Raw genomic sequence first — 20,669 nt, forward strand, 5'->3', positions numbered from 1 at the left:
GACAATGAACAGTGCACAACCAAAAATAACCAAGCACAAAGAAAACAAGGTGCAATGAGTGAGAACAAGCAAAAACAAGAGACAGCAAAAGTAGACTCTCAAAGACTTCAGGTGTTGGACTTATCAGACACTAGCATAAAAAATGTATGCTAACCATGTTGAAAGAAACAAAAGACAAGCCTGAAAGTACCTGCAGGAAACTGTAAAAAGTGACCTTGCATACTTGAAAAACAACCAAATACCATTTTTAGAAATAAGGAACACAGTAATCAAAAAAGTTATGGGTGGTCAATTGGAAAAATCTTAAAAATGCAGATTTTTAATGGTAATCAATGCACAAATTCCTTCTTTCCTACCCTGATTCTACTCCCCTCTTAAGGGGTGAGCACTGTAAATAGATTGGTGTTTCATTTTAGGCCTTTTTCTATGCATTTATGAGCACACATATGCCAACACACAACAAAAATTATTTTAATATAAATGGGATTAAACTCTACATTTGCTTTTTCTCCCCACTTAACATTGTGATAGACATTTAGCTGTCAATGTGTATAGATTTACCACATTGATGAAACTCATTAAGACTTATTTTTGGGGGGCACCCGGGTGGCTTAGTCATTGTGCGTCTGCCTTCGGCTCAGGTCATGATCCCAGGGTCCTGGGATCGAGCCCCGCATTGGGCTCCCTGCTCTGCGGGAAGCCTGCTTCTCCCTCTCCCGCTCCCCCTGCTTGTGTTCCCTCTCTCGCAGTGTCTCTCTCTGTCAAATAAATAAATAAAATCTTAAGAAAAAAAAGACTTATTTTTTGGCTTTTGTTGTCTTATTTGCAATCACCTCCAAATGGTACAAAATTCAGAAATACAAAGGATATACAGAGAAAATATGTCTTCTTACCCTCATCCCCCGCTACTAAGTTCTCAGCTCCGTGGGAAAGTTCTGCACCTTATTTATTTTTTGTTTCACTTAACAATATGTCTGGGGTAGTTTTAAATTAGTGTGGCTAGGGGTGACTCATTTTTTTTTTTTTTTTAAAGCTACAGAGTATTTCATTGTACAGTATTTAATTTAACTAGTCTCTTGTTGATGTACCTTTAGATTATTTTTAAATTTTGTAATTAAAAACAATTACTACAGTTACTTTCTTGTTCATAAATGATTTTTAGCACATGTAGGATTTTGTTGGATAAATTCCTAACGATTTGTTGGAAATGATTAGTTCTGTCTGTAGGTATACAGAGTTCCAGGGGAGTGATGGGAGCCCTGAGCAGGTGGATGAGAGAACAGACTGTGCTTCTTTGATCTGGATTCCTCTTCTGGTCCTGCTGATGAGGCCTCTTCTGTGGACCCTGCTTGTTCCTATCCCACATTACTCCCAGCCCAGAAGCAGCCACATATCCCAGCTCTTCATTCACTTTGCAGATTAATTTCAGTCCCTGATGATGCAGTTGATCAAAATTTATTTACAAGCAGCAGCAAGCCCATATCAGTTGATTTTTTGTAGAGATTTGTTTTTTCCAGTGCTTGGAAAATGCCTACCAATATTTACTCATTAACTCGATAATTGGTTTTTGTACTTCCATCTGAGGACTCTGCAGCTTTTGTCTGGATTTCTGTAGTGATCAGTGCGCGCAGTGGAGACGGGAGGGGATATTTTGTTTCCCGTAATGAAGAGTCACTTCCTGAACTGGCTATCAATGCTGTGGCCTTGCGAACACCATGTAACTTGTCTCTGATGACTGGGGAGTTGGTGTTTGAAGATTTTGTTCTGTATTGCCTAACGATTGAGAGCACTGGAACAGCACTGCCTCGGTTTGAGTACAGCCCTGCCACTTAGTAACTGAAACTAATAGTATCTGCTTGTGAAAGTTAATTGAGTTAATTAATATATGTAATGTGCTTGGATGATCCAAGGCACGTAACAAGTGTTACTTAAGTGCTTGCTGTTACTGTGCTTTTTAGTATGGCTTCAGCTGGGATAACCTTACAGCCTAGCCCTTGACTCTATACTTGATAACCTTTTCTTACTGTGGAGTCAGTGTGGCCTAGAACTCCTTCATCAGGCCCTTGGCTTTCCCAGGATGAAACACCTGGGTGGCTTGCTCCTAATTGACTCGGTTCTAAAACTCAGGGTGGGTGGGAACAGAAGTTTCACGTTGTATGACTCTTCTCTTTGAGCCTGCTTCCTCCTTTGAGTTCCTCATCCTCGTTGTGAATCACCTGTGCCAAATACTGCCTCCTTCATTTGCATCCCTCCCTGCCCAAGTGTACCTCTGGGATGTTTTCCTCAATTGCTGCACCGTCAGGAAATGCAACTAGTTTTCATAATCCAGGCCAGACACTGTTGGGTGAACCTGACATACATATATTTGATTCTCCAGGTCCCCGTTGAATGTTTATTGGACTTCCTGCCATTATGAATTAGTCACACTTTGGCTAGTCTGGTTTTGTGGATGGGGAAAGCTGAGCGTGAGTCTGTGGTAAGCACATGAGCTGAGTCCCACTTGAGTTGGCTTCTCTCTCCGACTTGAGTGGCAGGTAATGGGTGGGTGGGGCTAGTCTAAGCTGCCCCTGAGTCTTGTGTCTGCAGGGCCCTTGGGGGAAGACTCTGAGTTTGCTTTTCTATAAGCTCTTGATTAGGTTAGGGGAGTAAGTGAGGCCAAGTACATAGAACACTTCTCAAGAGGGAGAGTGATCATCTGTGTCAAATGCTGATGATAGGTAAGTACAATGAAGGCTGGATTTAGCAACGTGGAAGTGTCGTCGGTCACCTTGACGAGCAGCTTCTCTGGAGCAATGACAAGTGTGAACCTGAATAGAGTGGATATATAATCGCTTCCTTCTTTGTAGAACATTTAATTTGTGTAGATTGTTCTAATTTTTGCCATTTTAGATTATGATGCTTGTGAACATCTTTAGGTACACAGTTTTTCCTTTCAAATTGTACTTCCCAGGGATAATGATCACTGTAAGATTACTGGACCAAAGAATTAAAACATTTTAATATTATGCCATTTGTATTTGACTCTCAATCTGTTCTTTGGAGATTCTCTAAAACAATTTGAAGTAGCACTGCATTTTATTATAAATAAATATCCCAATTAAAAATAGAGACTGGCTACTATTTTAAGTTAAGAGCTAACTGAGTCGTGAAAACTCGCTAATTCAGTAGCAGGAGGTGCAGAAAGTAATTGCCTGGATGCATATTGATTTTTTTCAATCCAAGGTGGTTATGCTGTAAGATAATTGACCAACCCTGGCTTTTTAAAAGGACATACCAGCCCCCAAACAAAGGATTTTCCTTCTGCTAGCTCCTCTGCCTATCTTCAAGTGGGCTACTTCTTTAAAAAAAAAAATTTCCATGAAGTGACAATTAATGACTTGAAATTATAGCCACCTTAGTTTTATCTCATCAGATGTTCCTCATTACTTTGGTATTTTAGTTCCTGCAAAGCATTTTATAATGATCCTCCTTTTCCTGTCTGATGTGACTCTTAAATTTTGTTTTACATAGTTTGGGCCCTAACTCATACTATGGTGGTGAAATTATGACTGAATTCCAAGCTAGTTGTTTATTCAGATTTAAAAAGAGAAAGCAGAGGCCTCTTCCATCCTTCACGTTTGTATAGATGTTTGCATGTTTACAGCCTGGCTCATCTCTGTGGTCTCTCCCTTTGTGTTTTTTCCCCTGAGATGTGTTGCAGAAAGATTGCAGGAGCAGTCCTCAGACTTCTGCGAGCGTACCTGTTGCCGCTGGGGGGGCAGAGTACTGGTAGAGTCGGGGTTGCTGCTCTGGTGGTAGTACTGGGATGGTTGGAGAGGAAGCCAGGGCCCTTGTATGCAGTGGCAGAATGGGACCAGGTGAGTGACAGGAGGTCAGGGAGCTCCCACCCCGGCCACCAGTGGCTCCCTGAGCTGTGTTGTCTGATACAATCAATACCCAGTGGTCACATATGGCCATTTAAATTTAAATTAATTAAAAGTAACTAAAGTTAAAAATTCAATTCCTTGGTCACAGTAAGCATATTTCAAGTGTTCAGTAGCCAAATGTGATTAGCTATTGCGTCGAATGGTGCAGATATGGAACATTTCCACCATTGTAGAAAGTTCCATTAACACTGCTCTAGAGGGTGTGTCAGCCTCCTGGGTGGTTTGAGAGGCCAGGAATTAGGGTCCTTACTGGCTAAGCCCCTTGTCCAGAGAATGGGGTTCAGCTTCCTGAAGAGGATAAAGTAGGCTGTGGCCTCAGATTGGAGGGAACAGTAGTCCCAGGTAGAAAAATTGAGGCTTATCCTAGCCACACACTGGTCAGCTCAGTGAGGAGGAAAGGGGACTGTAGCTCGGAGGTTGTGACAAGACCCTGGCCTGCTGAAGTAGCCTCGATACCCTTCAAGACTGAGCTGAAGCTGGGGTGCTGAAATCTGCCTACCAGGGGGGTTGACCCTGCTAGGAGGGGTGCCATCTGCAGTGCGAGGAAAACAGGGTTTCCAGTATAGCACTACCCTGCCCCTCAGAGCTGTTCTGGAGAGCGGTGTGAGTGCGGATGGTGGGGTGAGAGAAGGCGGACACTTCAAGAGTCTGGAGACCCAAGACACAAAAGCCTTGTCATTCTTGAATCTCTTTCATTTACGATATACTAGGAGTGACCTTTCCCCCAAGCATCTGGATGGTTCCAAGAACAAAGGAACAAAAGAGACAAAGATGGTCTTTTTCTTTTTTTAAGCTGAAAGAGGCTCTATCCAGTGGAAGAAATGCAGGGCCACTTCTCAGTGGGACTCTGTATAGAAACAATTCTGGCTGGCTGAGAGCCTCTGGAGAAGGAGCCATAATGGCCACCCCTGCAGGGCCCAGGACTACCTTCTCAGAGCACTTCAAAGGCATGCCTGTCACATTAATAATAATAATGATGACAATAGTTAATACATAATATTTATTAAGACACAGGCGAGTGCCTGGGTGGCTCAGTTGGTTGAGCGACTGCCTTCGGCTCAGGTCATGATCCTGGAGTCCCGGGATCGAGTCCCGCATCGGGCTCCCCGCTCAGCGGGGAGTCTGCTTCTCCCTCTGACCCTCTTCCCTCTCGTGCTTTCTGTCTCATTCTCTCTCTCTCAAATAAATAAATAAAATCTTAAAAAAAAAAAAGACACAGGCACTATTCTAAGTGATTTATAGAAATTCACTGAAGAGAACATTTATGAGAATAAGCAAAGTTTATCAATGGAGGGTTCCCAATGGGAAAGGCCCAGGACCATAGCATTTAACAACATCAACAACCCATGTACTAGCAGCTGCTGTATTTTATGATTTAAAAATAATTTTTACACACATTGTCTTTTCTCCCCAAACGGCTTTGAGGAGATACAATTTACATATCATAAAATTTACCCATTATAAATGCATAATTTAAGGGCGCCTGGGTGGCTCAGTCATTAAGTATCTGCCTTCAGCTCAGGTCCTGATCCTGGGGTCCTGGGATCGAGCCCCGCATTGGGCTCCCTGCTTGACGGGAGGCCTGCTTCTCCCTCTCCCACTCCCCCTGCTTGTGTTCCCTATCTTGCTGTCTCTCTGTCTGTCAAATAAATCTTTAAAAAAAAATGCACAATTTAATGATTTTTGGTAAATTTGGTAAATTAAAAAAAATGATTTAGGGTTATGCAGTTATCACCACAGTCCAGTTCTCGAACCTTTCCATTACTCCAGGAAGTGATCCTTGTGCTTGGTTGCAGTTAATCCGTGCTCCAACCCTTAGCCATAGGCAATCCCTGACCTGCTTTCTTTCTCTATTAATCTTTCTGAAAATTTCATATGAATTGATTCATACAATATGTAATCTTTTGCATTTGGATTTTTCCACTTAGCATAATCTTTTTGAGGTTTATTCATGTTGTAGCATGTTCATTCCTTTTAATTGTTAAGTAGTATTCCATTGTATAGATATATACCACATTTTGTTCATGTATTCACAAGTTGTTGGATATTTTTATTGATTCCAGTTTGGGGTTATTATGAATAATGCTGTTATGAGCATTCATGTGTATTTTTTTTTTTAAAGATTTTATTTATTTATTTGACAGAGACGCAGCGAGAGAGGGAACACAAGCAGGGGGAGTGGGAGAGGGAGAAGCAGGCTTCCCCAGAGCAGGGAGCCCGATGAGGGGCTCGATCCCAGGGCCCCGGGATCATGACCTGAACCAAAGGCAGACGCTTAATGACTGAGCCACCCAGGCGCCCCTCATGTGTATGTTTTTGTGTGAACATATTTTCATATTTCTTGGGTAGATTCTTAGGTGCGATGAACCGAATGTTTGTGTCTGTCCAAAATTCTTATGTTGAAATTCTTTTTTTTAAGATTTTTTATTTATTTGAGAGAGACAGAGATAGCTAGAGAGAGCACGAGCAAGTGGGGAGGAGAGGGAGAAGCAGGCTCCCCGCTCAGCAGGGAGCCTGATGTGGGACTCGATCCCAGAACCCTGGGATCATGACCTGAGCCGAAGGAGACGCTTAACTGACTGGGCCACCCAGGCGCCTCTTTTATGTTGAAATTCTAATCTCCAAATGTATTTAGAGGTAGCTGGAGGTGATCAGTTCTAATAGTTTTTCTGTGTGGATTCCTTGGGATTTTTTTTTTAAAGATTTTATTTATTTATTTGAGAGAGAGAGAATGAGAGATAGAGAGCACGAGAGGGAAGAGGGTCAGAGGGAGAAGCAGACTCCCTGCTGAGCAGGGAGCCCAATGTGGGACCCAATCCCGGGACCCCCAGGATCATGACCTGACCTGAGCCGAAGGCAGTCGCTTAACCAACTGAGCCACCCAGGCGCCCCGATTCCTTGGGATTTTTAACATACAGGTTCATGTATCTGTGAATAAAGACAGTTTTAATTCTTCCTTTCCAATCTGGATGCTTTTCATTAGATGATGATGATGATGATTAATATTTTTGCCTTACTACACTAGGTCTAGGTTCTAGCTATAAGTACAATATAGTGTCCAAAAGAGGTGATCAAACCTGTTCCCAATCTTGGGAAGATGAAGCAGTCTCTCACCATTTACATAATGGTGGTTGACTACAGCTTTTAGGAAAACTGATTGATGCCCTATATCAGGTTGAAGAAAATTTCCCTATTTTCCTAGTTTATTGAGAGTTTTTATCTTGTCTATTGAGGTGATCAGTGGTTTTTGTCCTTTATTAATATGGTGTATTACATTATTTAATTTTGGATGGTATACCAACCCTGCATTCCTGGAATAAATCCCCACTTGGCTGTCTTATATAATCTTTTTATATGTTGGTAGATAGGGTTTATTATTTTATTAAGAATTAAAATTTGCTTTTCTTGTGATATTTTTGGTCTCATACAATGAATTGTGTAGTGTTCCTTTCTATTTTTGAAAAATTTGTAAAAGATTGGTATTATTTCTTATTTATTTATTTAATTTTATTTTTAAAGATTTTATTTATCTGAGAGACACAGGGAGTGCACCAGAAGAGGGACGGGCAGAGGGAGAGAGAAAAAGAATCTTAAGTAGACTTCACGCTGAGCACAGAGCCTGAGGAGGGGTGTGTGTTTGTGGCTCAATCTCACGACCCTGAGATCATAATCTGAGCTGAAATCAAGAGTTGGGTGCTTCTACTGGGTATTTACCCCAAAGATACAAATGTAGGTACCCGAAGGGGTATGTGCACCCCAATGTTTGTAGCAGCAATGTCCACAATAGCCAAACTGTGGAAAGAGCCAAGATGTCCATCGACAGATGAATGGATAAAGAAGATGTGGTATATATACACAATGGAATATTATGCAGCCATCAAAAGGAATGAGATCTTGCCATTTGCAACGACGTGGCTGGAACTGGAGGGTGTTATGCTTAGCGAAATAAGTCAATCAGAGAAAGACATGTATCATATTACCTCACTGATATGAGGAATTCTTAACCTCAGGAACAAACTGAGTGTTACTGGAGTGGTTGGGGGTGGGAGGGATGGGGTGGCTGGGTGATAGACATTGGGGAGGGTATGTGCTATGGTGAGCGCTGTGAATTGTGCAAGACTGTTGAATCACAGATCTGCACTTCTGAAATAAATAACGCAACATATTTTAAGAAAAAAGAAAAAGAAGAAGATAGCAGTAGGGGAAGAATGAAGGGGAGTAAGTCGGAGGGGAGACGAACCATGAGAGACGATGGACTCTGAAAAACAAACTGAGGGTTCTAGAGGGGAGGAGGGTAGGGGGATGGATTAGCCTGGTGATGGGTATTAAAGAGGGCACATTCTGCATGGAGCACTGGGTGTTATGAACAAACAATGAATCATGGAACACTACATCAAAAACAAATGATGTAATATATGGTGATTAACATAACAATAAAAAAATAAAAAAAAGAGTTGGGTGCTTAACTGACCTGGGTGCCACCCAGGTGTCCTGTATTATTTCTCCTTCAAATATTTGATAGGATTCACTTGTGAAATCATCTGGGCCTCTGCTTTTCTTTGTGGGAACATTTTAAATTATGAATTCAGTTTCTTGTTATAGATCTATTCAGATTATCTATTTCTTCTTGGATCAGTCTTGGTAACTTATGTCTTTTTATACATTTATTTCTATTTTATCCAAGTTGTGTAATTTAGTGGCATAAAGTTGTTCTGTGGGGTTGTTAACGGTGTCCCTTCTTTTGTCATTTTGTAATTTGTGTCTCCTTTTTGTCTCTCTCTCTCATCAATCTAGCTAAAGATTTGTCAGTGTGGCCGATCTTTTCAAAAAATCAACTTTTTGGTTTTTTTTCTCAAGTGTTTTTCTGTTTTCTCTAATTTATTTCTGTTCTAATCTTTATTTCCTTTCTTCTGATTGCTTTGGTTTTTGTTTTTCTATTTCTAGTTTCTTAAGATGAAGATTAGGTTATTTGTTTGAGAGCCTTCCTTTCTGATATAGGCATTTAAAGCTATATATCTTCCTCTAAGTATTGCTTGAGCTGTATCCTACTTATTTTGGTATACTATGTTTCATTGAGTTCAAAATATTTTCTAATTTCCCTTGTCATTTCTTTTTGACCAGTGGGTTATTTAAAAGTTATTTAAAAGTATGCAGTTTAATTTCTAAATGTTTGGAGATTTCCTAAGTTTCTTTCTGTTGTTAATTTCTATATTTTATAATATAATTTGTTTTACTGATTTATTTATTTATTTTTGTTTTGTTTCTTAAGATTTTATTTATTTATTTGTCAGAGAGAGAGAGAGAGCGAGCCCAAACAAGGGGAGCAGCAGGCAGAGCAGGTAGAACAGGCAGAGGGAGAAGCAGGCTCCCCTGCTGAGCAAGGAGCCCGATGCGGGACTTGCTCCTATGATCCAGGATCATGACCTGAGCCACCCAGGTGTCCCTTATTTTTATTTTTTAAGTAGGCTCCAGCTCCAGTGTGGAGCCCAGCATGGGGCTTGAACTCATAACCCTGAGATCAACACCTGAGCTGAGGTCAAGAGTCGGATGCTTAGGGCGCCTGGGTGGCTCAGTCGTTAAGCATCTGCCTTTGGCTCAGGTCATGCTCCCCTGGGGTCCTGGGATCGGGCTCTCTCCCCAGCGGGAAGCCTGCTTCTCCCTCTCCCACTCCCGCTGCTTGTGTTCCCTCTCTCGCTGTCCCTGTCTCTGTCAAATAAATAAATGCAATCTTTAAAAAAAAAAAAAAGTCGGATGCTTAACTGACTGAGCCACCCAGGTGCCCCTAATTTCTGCTTTTAAACACAGAATATACTTGATATGATTTCAGACCTTCTAAATTTATTGAGATTTTTTTTTTGGAGATTTGTTTTGTGAACTAGCATATTGAGGCTCTCTTGTATATGATGAGTTGTTTTTCTCGTGTTGCCTTCAAGATTTTCTCTTTGTCTTCCAAGAGTTCAATTATGCTTTCTCTAGGTGTAGATTTCTTTGTATTTCCCCTACTTAGAGTTTGTTGAGCTTCTTGAATGTATAGTTTTTTTTTTTTAATCAAGTTCAGGAAATTTTTAGTCATTATTTCTATAAATACTTTTTGCTTCTACATTTCCTTGCCCACTTCTTCTGGGACTCTCATTGCACATATATGGTATGTTTGATGATGTCCTACAGGTCTCTGAGACTCTGTTCATTTTTATGCATTTTTTTTCTGTCTATTCTTCAGATTGGATACTTTGTATTTTTCTTTTTTTCCCCCCAAATCAGTAAAATAATTAGGTCTTTATTTTTTCTTCTCCAAAGCTTTTATTTATTTATTTATTTTTACATTTTTTAATTTTATTATGTTATGTTAATCACCATACATCATTAGTTTTTGATGTAGTGTTCCATGATTCATTGTTTCTGTATAACACCCAGTGCTCCATTCAGTACGTGCCCTCTTTAATACCCATCACCGGGCTAACCCATCCCCCCCACCCCCGTCCCCTCTAGAACCCTCAGTTTATTTCTCAGAGTCCATAGTCTCTCATGGGTCGTCTCCCCCTCCGATTTCCCCCCCTTCATTATACAAGTTCACAGAATTTTTCTTTCACCATCTTGAATATTCCATTAGCCCCTCTAGTAGCTTTTCATTTTAGTTTTTGAACTCTTTAATTCCAGAATTTTAATTTGGTTCTTAAAAAAATTTTTTTAACCATATTGAAAATATTTGTTGATTCATTGTTATCATATTTTTAAGTTCTTTTTACATGTTTTTTTTTTTCCTAGTTCTTTGGAGATATTTATAATATCTGCTTTGAAGTTTTGTTTGCCAAATCCATCATCTGGGTACATTCAAAAATAGTTTCTATTAATTGCTATATTCCTTGAATATGGGTCATACTTTCTTTGCATGTCTCATAATTTTTTGTTGGAAACTGAACGTGTTGATTAATATATTGCAGCAACTCTGGTTTCTGATATTTTCCTCATTGTGGCTGCTGTTTCTATTTTGTTTATTTCTTTGTTTAGTAAGTTGCCTGGGATAAATCTGTGAAATGTCTCACCTCCAGTGTGTGGCCACTAATGTATTTGTTCAGTATTACTTATTTTTTTATTTTTAAGACTGGATCCCTAGAGGTTGCCCTGTGTCTGTGTAGCTTAGGGGGCATGTCACATATGTTCTAGATCTCGGTTTTCTTATATAAAATGGGGATAACATAGTACCCAACTCATAAGGTTCTTGGGAGGCTTGAATTATCAAATCAGTGTAAAGTACTCTGCATAGTAACTGGTACATAGCAAGTGCTCAATGCATGGAAGCATCATTATTGTTTACTATTATTGTGTGAGGAAAGTGAGGCTCAGGGAGAAGACGTGACTCAGGATCTCACATCTGAAAGCTAGAGCAGAGCTTGAACTCAGGCCAGTCTGATGCAGCATAGTAGAATAGCACCTCCTGGTTATGAGATGTCTCGTCAAGTTAAATCACAAAATGTTTGAGTCGTGCTTGATGTTTACACAAGCTTGTTTGCAGAGGAAAATCAACCACCGGAGTGAGGATTGAAAGAAATTTTGCCCCTTCGACCCCAAGATTCTATGATTCTGAGATAGGGCTCAGTGGACAGAAATGGGAGCAAGGAGTTTTAGCTGTTGAACTTTGAGCTGGATGGGCCCCTAGTGCTGGTGATCAGCATTTCAGATTCCCGAGGATCTAAAGTGGGGGAGACCATGTGCACCCAGAAGGCATCTTCAGCCCTTGGTGTGGAAAATACCTGGCACAGCTCACCTCACCGGGCCATTACAAGAGTTTAGGTTTCTGGAGAGCTCCCCGGGGCCAGCATACCTTCCGTCACTGTCTGCCCAGCTCGGGAAATGAGAGGAAACTGCAGAAGCAGTTTGCGGACCAGATGTAGCTTTTGCTGGAATATACAAGCCCCGCAGCAGCTGCTGCTCCAGTCTTCTCCAGCCAGCTCGGATTGTTTCAGCCTTGCTTCCTGGATTTCCTTCCCCAAGGAGTAAAGGTCAAGTCCTACATGTGTGATTTGCTGGCTAGAGACTATTCCTATGGACTATACCTTTGGGAGGTAAACTAATTCATTTCAGTCCCTTAGATTTTCTTCCTATCTAGAAGTGGTATCTCTGGGATCAGACCTTTCCTAGATTCAGATATTTACTCTTGTATTTAGAGCTAGGGAAACTTAAGGCATTAGTTGAACTCCTGTCCTTGAGATGCATTTCATATCACAGTGACTTTCTTTAGTAGAGCCTTTCTCAGACAGAAAGGATTTATCTTTGTTTTTGTTTTAAATTGGGGGTAAAAGGTTGACAATAAATAAGGACATGTCTTTGAAGTGTTTGGTAAGAAAGGAAAGTTTTAAATATTTCCTGGCATTCATCTAATTTGCAAGTGCACAGCTTTGTTAATCATGTCTAGGCATGTCCCTAGCCCCAAGTCTTCCTATAATATTAAGAGCATGTTCACTGGAATGCAGCCTGCATCATTCACTCTGGCTGCAAATGAAAAAAGTTTCAGTCAACTGGGACTCTTCCATTTGCACGCAAAGCAATTAAAATCAAAGGAGCTTAGAGGAATGGTTTCCAGAGGCAGAATCCCATTTCTTTTTCCTTCTATATGTTGCAGTTCTTGGTTAAGTCATTCCAATAAACGTTAGAACAAGATATTAGGGGGAGATTGTCTCTCTGATTGATTGACTGTGTTCTTATGGTTCCTCATAGTGCTACATGGAGAGTTTCAAATTTCCTGAAAAACTTGAAGGGGGCTAATGGCTTTGGAGGCCGAGATCTAATGAAGGAACACAGAAGAGAAAGTTGGGGGATCAGGAGCAAAGCTTCAGCCTACATTGCCATTAACAGGACGCAGGTGGACAGAGAAGCTGTCACCAGCACTTCATTCCCTCATTCATTCAGCAAAGATTTATTGAATTCCAACTGCTCATCAAACCCTGCCCCCATGAGCTGGGAATGTGGGGTTAGGAAAACAGATGTGGTTTCAGCCCTCATGGAATGTATAGTGAAGACAGATATTAATCAGATTATTGAACAAGTGGTTAATTAATTACAGTCATGATAAGGGCAGTGCAGGGGACTACAGGTGCTGTGTTGCTGGGGATCCAGTGTCGGCAGGGCCAGGCCAGGCCAGGCAGGATCGAGAGCTGTGCTGAGACCTGGGGAATCTTCTCCTGAGGACAGTGGGATTTGCAACCGCTGTTGGAGTTTGAAGCAAGGGAGTAACGTGGTTTGCATTTTCATCTAGTGGCTTAAGTGCTTCTTCATGCATTCTTTTGTGGGATGGACCCAAGAGTGTGGCCTGGACTTGAGGATCCCCACGGAGCGCATCAAATCCCATCGAAAAGTTCTGTTTGTGGGGTTGTGGTGGGGGAGCCAACTTTGGAAGGTTTTGAAGAGGAGATTGACAGAGTCTGGGGAGCAGCTCTGCGGTGGCTTTCAAGTACCAGGGAAACCTAGTATGTACCAGAAGGCAGCCTGAGGACTCTAGGAAAGAAGTGGTTTGGAATTGTTAAGTGAGAGGGAAGGTTTAACCACCATGGCAGGTGTGGACAGTGGGGTGGGGAAGCTCTGGTCGAGAGTCTTCAGAGCTGGAATGTTAAGGAAAGAGAAGGCCTTCATTGGGAAGTCAAGAGGTTACAAACCTGAGTGAAAGTGGTTGGGGAAAGATACGGGGAGGGGAGGGAGGGTGTCAGGGCTTGTTGTGGAAGGAGAGCTGGGTGTCCAGGTGTAGAGATGGGTGTGTGAACCCCCTCTCAGAGGAATAAGAGTCAGGGCTTATTTTAACATTCAGGAAGGACCTGAAAGAAGAAAGTGAAGCCATAACCCTATTGGGTCCCTCAGCACCCAGAGGGTGAGCTGATTTGCCACCTTCGGCCAGGTCAGTCCAGTTGCAGAAACCATAGGACCTCAGATTGGGGGCTCATATAACTTGGGCCACAGCTCTAAAGTGAGAAAGCTGATGTTATAAATCAGCACAAATTGACCTTATTACCCATGGTCATTCAGTGACTTCAGAGATTGAAGTGAAAAAACAAACATGGATCAAAAACCTGTCCAGACTATGGCTTTGCTCCGGAAGCAGGACCAGAAGATACCAGTGACTTGTTTTCTGCTCTAGTCTTTCTGTCTTTGTGGTGTTGGTTCTGGGGAGTGTCCCTTTGGCATCCTTATTCCTCCCCTCTTTCACTGCAGATGTGCTCAGTGTTTCGTGTTCCGCTAATCAGATGATCATGATGGAACATTCTCCAACCGAGCTGCTTTTTCCATTCTTTATTCTAAGTTCAAAGACACCGACCATTCCAAAACCCTGATTGTTCTCTGTCTGACAGAACAGAACTTTCTTCCCAATACTCCAGTGCACCTCCTCCTTTCTTTCCTTTTCACCTTTTTTTCTTTTCTTTCCTTCCTGCCCACCTTTCTTGTTTAACCGGAGTGAAGTCATTTGTGATGCTGTCATTGGTCTGCAAAAGAGTAGACATCAAGGATGCCAAGCCCTCCTCGCTACAACTTCTGATTTGTACGGTCTAGAAAGTGACCCGCATAAAAATGCCAGCACTGGGGAAACTGAAACTGAAAGGATGAAGACACTAGAAAACTCTTCTTTTTTAATGTAGTCCATTTTATTGGTAGAGAGAAGAATGATTTGACATGAAGGAGGAACTTTAGAATTTTTCCTTAACTGAAGTGTGGGTGCTTCCTTCAGGATTAGTGATTTCCCAGAATATTTTCTCAACCCACAGAGTCTATGCTAATTTGAATGCTGGGAGTTTTACCAGCTGCGTGGGAGGTGGGAGGGGGTTGTGTTGATTGTCCAGTGGGACCTGAAAATAGAGTGATCTAACTTCTGATTAAGTAGACCTGGATCAGACAGACTCATCAGGTTTCCTGGGGGTGGAGGATAGGGGTTCTTCTGAATCACTTTGGAGATTTTCCTAACTTCCAGAATTAGGAGGCCATTTTTTTAAGGTTTATTTATTTATTTGAAGGTGGGGGGAGAGCCAGAGGGAGAGAATCTTTAAGCAGACTCCCACTGAGCAGGTAGCCCCACGCAGGGCTCCATCTCACAACCCTGAGATCATGACCTGAACCGAAACAAAGAGTGGGGCGCTCAACTGACTCAGCCACCCAGGCGCCCTGAGGAGGCCATTTCTTAAAGTGGTCTGAGGGTATGGTGATAGCCAGTGAGGGGAGTTGGGATTTTAATCATGTTTCAGTTTAAAGGCAAAGGCAGGGAAGATGGATACCATTCTGTTAGTCCCCTTGCTATGATCCAGTGGTGTTTGACAGTTTGAAATCCAGAAGGAAATCAATAGAAGTATGGAGGGCTCCACACATTGTGCTAAAGACCATTCTTCGTTCCACACTTAGCATGTTTTGGAAGGTGTCTGAAAACCTGTGTAGTATGTCATTGTAAAAATGAAGCAATGACCATGCTTGTCCATTGTTCCTGGCATTGAACCAACTCACTGTTAATGGAAGAACATAGGCAGGGATCTACACAGGTGGCTTTGGTGCAGGGCTCATCTGTCTATCTTGGTCTGACTGTTGTTGGTGGACGTCATAGGGCTATTATGGAGATAAAATGAATTTATATATGTCAGGAAGTGTTGTACAAATTAGGCCATTCACTTTTATCTTTGGTTTTCTCTTTCTCCCTCTTTCTAGAAGATAACTCAGCCTGCCTTCCAGCAGATTTTCATTCCAGAATTTAGGACACTGCTCCTTTCCCCAAAACAGATGCCTTACAGAGCTCTTTGACCCTGGGAAGTCACAGTACTTCAAGATTTTTCTGGCCATTCAACCCTCACACTAGTTCCCTTCAAACTTTGGGGTGTTGAGAGGTGGGGTCTGAGTCAGTTCCAAATCACCCCTTCCCTGGGGACCAAGGTGAGTAGCAGTTGGGTTCTGGGCCCTGTCGTAATTTTACTTCCATCTTGTTCACAACCGTAACAGAGCCTTGACCCCAGTCTGGAGGGACTTGAGTCCTCTGGATTCCTGGTAATGACTTGACCTTCCTCCAGTGGCTACAGCAGATGGAAGCCAATTTCTCTGAGAGCCCAAGAGCAGATCAGTCGGTCCTAGCCTGAGTCCCAAGAGTTCAGTGGGAACAGTGATGATTAGAATTCCCAAGCCTGAACGTCTCATCCCGGGTTTGTCACAAACTGGTTGTGTGAACTTCATTGATTTGTCATGCTTGAGCCTCAGTTTCTTGATTTGTAAAATGAGGATACTAATGTGTACTCACAGGGTTTTATAGAAAATAAAGGAGATGAAGTACATGAAAACATGATACACGCTTTAGAAATATAGTTCATTTTTTCTATTCTCTGGATTTTGAAATTCTTTTGTCCTTGGTACATGCTTTAGCACCGGGTGCTTTAGAAGGTTCTCAGTAAATCTTTCTGGGTTTAGGGAATTGTTTTGGCAGCCCCGACCTAACAGTTTAAATTCTGACCTTTTATGGGGAGGTAGTTGTTCCTGTTGGGAGGAAAAAATAAATTTCACATAAAGGGATGAAAAATGTAAGGTCTTGTGTGTGTGTGTGTGTGTGTGCGTGTGCGTGTGCGTGTGCGCGCTTAATTTCCTTCCTTCCACCAATGACTTTTTGTGTTAAGATCTTCACCTCTTGATGGTGAAAGCAGACCTTGGCTCATTGCTTAGGCTTCCAGGAGGCCAAAGGAGAATGCAAACCAAGCAGGATGTTTTCTCTGCAAGAACTGTTTACAAGCTTTTGGCAGTGGGAGTAACACACCCTGCTTATCCCGTGAGCGTCATTCTGTGGCAGGAGGCCTGCCCACTTGAGTGTAGGGCTAATCGGTTTATCTGGAGAGTGATTTGAGACATAAAACCTTTAGAATGGAGATGCTACATGCGGTCCCCTGTATGGACGAAGCTACTGGTACTGCCACAACGAACAGGTTGCCTCATGTCCCTGTCTGGTGAGAGTGGCAGCAACAGCAATGGCTGGTATTAACTGAGTGCGTACTAGATGCCAGCCACGAATCTAAGTGCTTTGTGAGTCCTGACCCTTAATCTGCACAGCCACCGCATGAGGTAAGAACGTGGCTACCAGAGTTTTGTGAAAAATCTAGCACAAAGAGGTTAGGTGACTCGCGCATGAGCACACCCCTGGTTGAGGGGCTGACCTGGTATTCGGAAAGCTGATGACTAGGAATCAGAGGATTTGGGTTAATGGGTCAGGGTGCCCTTCACGGTGTTTGGCACAAGGCAGGAACTCTGCCAGTAGCAGTTTTTAGTCCTGTTGGTTTGGAATTGGACTGGAGAAGTGGGGTGCCTCTTGACATAGAAAGTGTGTTTGTCATAGCATATGTCACTGGAGATCTTGGAGGACCAGGGCTGTCAAGAAAAACACTACAGCTCATTTGGAGCTAACTTCAGAATTTAGCCAGAGAGCTTAGTCTGTGAGTTAATTAGGTAATTCATCGATCTTCCCTGCCTCTTCCCATGCACACTGCAGTGGGGAAGGGTGTGGCCTATGGAGAAGAACACAGTGGCTTAGACCCTAGCTCTGCCAGATAACACCTGTGGGCACTTACTACTCCAGGCTCCAAGTGCCCCACTTGGTGAAGTGAGGATAATAAAACACCTGTCTCCAGGGTTGCTGTGACAACCAAATGAGTTATATACAGAAGTAGCTTAAAATGATAGCTGGTACACGGTAAGTATTCACACAGTGTTCATGCACTAGTATTGTTGCTAGTAATGACTTCTTCGACTCAGTCCCTTATTCCTCAGAGTCTTGGAGGTGTTTGCTAAAATAACACAAAGCTAAAAAAATAAAAACAAATAGAGACTGAGGACCATGGCTGAATATATAGCAAATGAAAGCATAGACCTCAGAAAAAGCCGGAAAGACGTGCCTAGTTGCAGAAAGAGCTTCTCAGCCCGCAGCCGGTGCAGAAAGGGTGAGCAGCGTGATTTACTTAGCTCTCGTCATCAGGGGAGGAAGCCATGCTTTCTCAAGCGTTGCCTTCTGAAATACGCTAACACCTTTATTTCTCTTTTCATGGAGGAAAATGGGCTCTAAGTTCTAATCTCCTGGCCCATGGCCAGGCTCTGTTCACTGCCCATGGTCCGCTGGGGAAGCCTCTACCTCAGCTTAACCGTGTCTTTCACTTCCCGCTATACTCTCCACCTGCTTGTCTTTTGTCCAAACTGAATTCTTTGCAATCAATGGAGCATTTTATATTTTGGTTTGTGGTCAACTCTCCTTAGCCAAGCAGGGATGAACCAGGTCACTTTTTCTTTTTTTTCTTGCCAGCTAACGATCTACCACCTTCATCTTTGGAAACCTCTTATGACCAAAGTCTTGTGATGGTGATAGGGTTCTTGGAGTTGCTCCTAAGGAGAAATCCTGTTTCTCTGCTACTCCTGGTGAGCGGATGTGCATAGGCTGAGGGAGCTGTGGACGCCCCTCCAGCCCACTGTCGGTGTGTGTGGTGCAGTGCGCATGTGGGCCCGATCACGTTGGCCGTGGCTGCTGCCTGGTCCCCCTTGGCCAGACGGGGCCAATGGAGCCCTGGGGCCAGGAGGGGCTGTGGGGGCTGGTCCCAGAGGCTGACTTTTATCTGTTTGTTTGCTTATTTCCAAGGGCTACAGAGCCAGGAAGAGGAGCAGCCCCCCCTAGAAAGAAAAAGGAACAGGAAACTGTTCAAAAGGGCATAGTGAGATGAGAAAAGCAGCCGGAAACAGCTCGGAAATCGGGGGAGGCTGTAGCCAAAGGAAATCAGTCTTGGGGACCAGGCAGGCCAGAGGGATAAATCATCTGCAAACCTTTGAGACTCCGTCCTTCTTGGCCCTGCCCAGCCAGGTCTGCGGGGTGGAAGTGTCCTCTATGGTTACTAAGGGACTTTCTGTTCCACTCCCACCCCCTGGCCTCAGTGTACAGATCTGGGGATCTGGACTTAGAAATGAATGTGTGGCCTGGGACGCCTGGGTGGCTCAGTTGTTTAAGCATCTGCCTTTGGCTCAGGTCATGATCCCAGGGTCCTGGGATCGAGTCCCGTGCTGGGCTTCCAGCTCAGCCAGGAGTCTGCTTCTCCCTCTCCCTCTGCCTCTCCCCCTGCTTGTGCTCTCTCTGTCTGTCTGTCTCTCAAATGAATAAATAAAATCTTAAAAAAAAAAAAAAGAAATGAATGTATGGCTTTCATGGTCAGCCCCTCCCAGGTGCTGCGTGGCCACCTGCCCTCCTTGCACTTCTTCTTCTGCTCCCCTCGCCTCGCTCTGCAAAGGTCAAAAGCGCTCTCCCAGGAAGCCCCAGAGCCCCAGGTCACTCCTTGATGCAGCTCAGAGATTCCTGTCCCTCGCCAGTGGCTTCATCACTCCGTTTCACCCAGTCCTGCTCTGTCTGCAGCGTGGAGTCCTGTTCTGTGTGTGGGGCAGAAAAAACAGGAAGGAGAGGGGGGATGGGGTGCAGCGTGGGGGCGCAGAGGCGGGGTTCTCAGAGGTGCATACCCCAGTGACACAGCATGGAGGTGCAGACACAGGACTTCCCAGGCAGAAGCCACACTGAGGAAATCAGTTGGTAACTGGCTTGCTTTTCAATTTGTGCCACATCTTTACTACTCTCAGTGAGATTTGGGAAATCACCTTTAAATGTTTCCCTCACAGGAAGGATGAAATGGAGTCCCCAGTTAACAACTGCTTTCCTCTGGGTGAGTCAGACGAGTTTGTTTCTGTTTCTTGGGATTGATTATGAATGTGTAACCTAACAGTGCCCCTTCTGGGGTTTCTGTCTCACCTCTGTCCCCCACATGCCCCCAACTCTTCACACGTGCCCGCGTACACGTGCACACACACGGATCTCTTCAGCTCCCTGATTTTTTGGCTGGGATTCAGGTTCAGTTGAACTAGGACTGGACGGCAAACCCGTCCTTGAACCTTCCATATCCTTTTCTGGTCAGACTATTGAACACCGCAGTTTTTAGTGGAGATAAGGGAGTTGTTGAATTGGGTCAGAGAATTTCAGGGTTGGGAAAAACTCGAAGGCACAATTCCTCTATCAGTTCTAGGGTCTCCTCTGTGGCATCCCCGGAGAGTGAGATGATGGGGTGCATGCCACTTGGACTCCCTGTGGCGGGGAACTGCCACCACCAGAAGCAGCCTCTTTCATCTTTGGACGTGTTTGGATTTCAGAAACTTCTTTCTTACATTGTCCAAAACCTGCTTTTATCTGCTGATGCTTGTACCAACTCTTAATTTCAGTGAAGAAGCCTAGTTCCTTTCTTTCAGGAATTCAAAGGCAGCTTTGAGTCAGGGGAAACAGCTCCAGTTTCCTCGTGTGTCCCCCACAGGAAACGTCCAGACTGCCCACGATCCAGATGCCTGCTTCTGGGCATGCTGCTGCTGGTCTCTGCGCCTCTGAAAGTATGGGGCTCAGATCTGAATAGGAGAGTACTTCAGAGGCGGGTGTCGTGAGAGCGGGACAGGCGCAAAGCGGAGTGCAGAGTAAGGCGATGTTCTCACCTCCGCATGTGAGGCACTACACCTCTGTTGATGTAGCTGCATGTCAGTTCGTAGTTGATGGCTGCATCCTGCTGGAGATGCAGTGCTTGCGGTTACAGAAAATTCCTGCCCCCCCCCCCCCCCCCCCCCCCCCCCGCCCAATGTGGTGTTAGACCACATAATGAGACTTCCTGGGGTGGGCAGGGCAGGCTTCCTAAACTGGTCTGGAAATGACCAGTGAGAGCAGGGAAGGGAGACCGGCCTGGGGTT

The 20,669-nt window shown here is 43.7% G+C and overlaps 1 protein-coding gene across 3 annotated transcripts in view; it reads left to right on the plus strand.

The window, feature by feature from the left end:
- The window catches only part of XXYLT1 (xyloside xylosyltransferase 1), a 164,996-nt gene that overhangs the window by 52,286 nt on the left and 92,041 nt on the right, over positions 1 to 20,669 (plus strand). Inside the window, exons 1-2 of one of the 3 annotated variants that reach the window (XM_073895357.1) lie at positions 19,392 to 19,479; positions 19,566 to 19,609. The exons of the other annotated variants lie outside the window; for them this stretch is intronic. Of the exons in view, the coding sequence (XP_073751458.1) occupies positions 19,424 to 19,479; positions 19,566 to 19,609 (100 nt within the window). The 5' untranslated portion in view covers positions 19,392 to 19,423. Of the gene's footprint in view, positions 1 to 19,391; positions 19,480 to 19,565; positions 19,610 to 20,669 lie in introns of those variants that run through there. 3 annotated transcript variants of the gene reach the window in all.

The sequence above is a fragment of the Callorhinus ursinus genome, unplaced genomic scaffold (genome assembly GCF_003265705.2).
Source record: "Callorhinus ursinus isolate GAN/ISIS: 27379988/994484 unplaced genomic scaffold, GSC_fseal_2.0 scaffold1, whole genome shotgun sequence".
NCBI classification, from domain to species: Eukaryota; Metazoa; Chordata; class Mammalia; order Carnivora; family Otariidae; genus Callorhinus; species Callorhinus ursinus.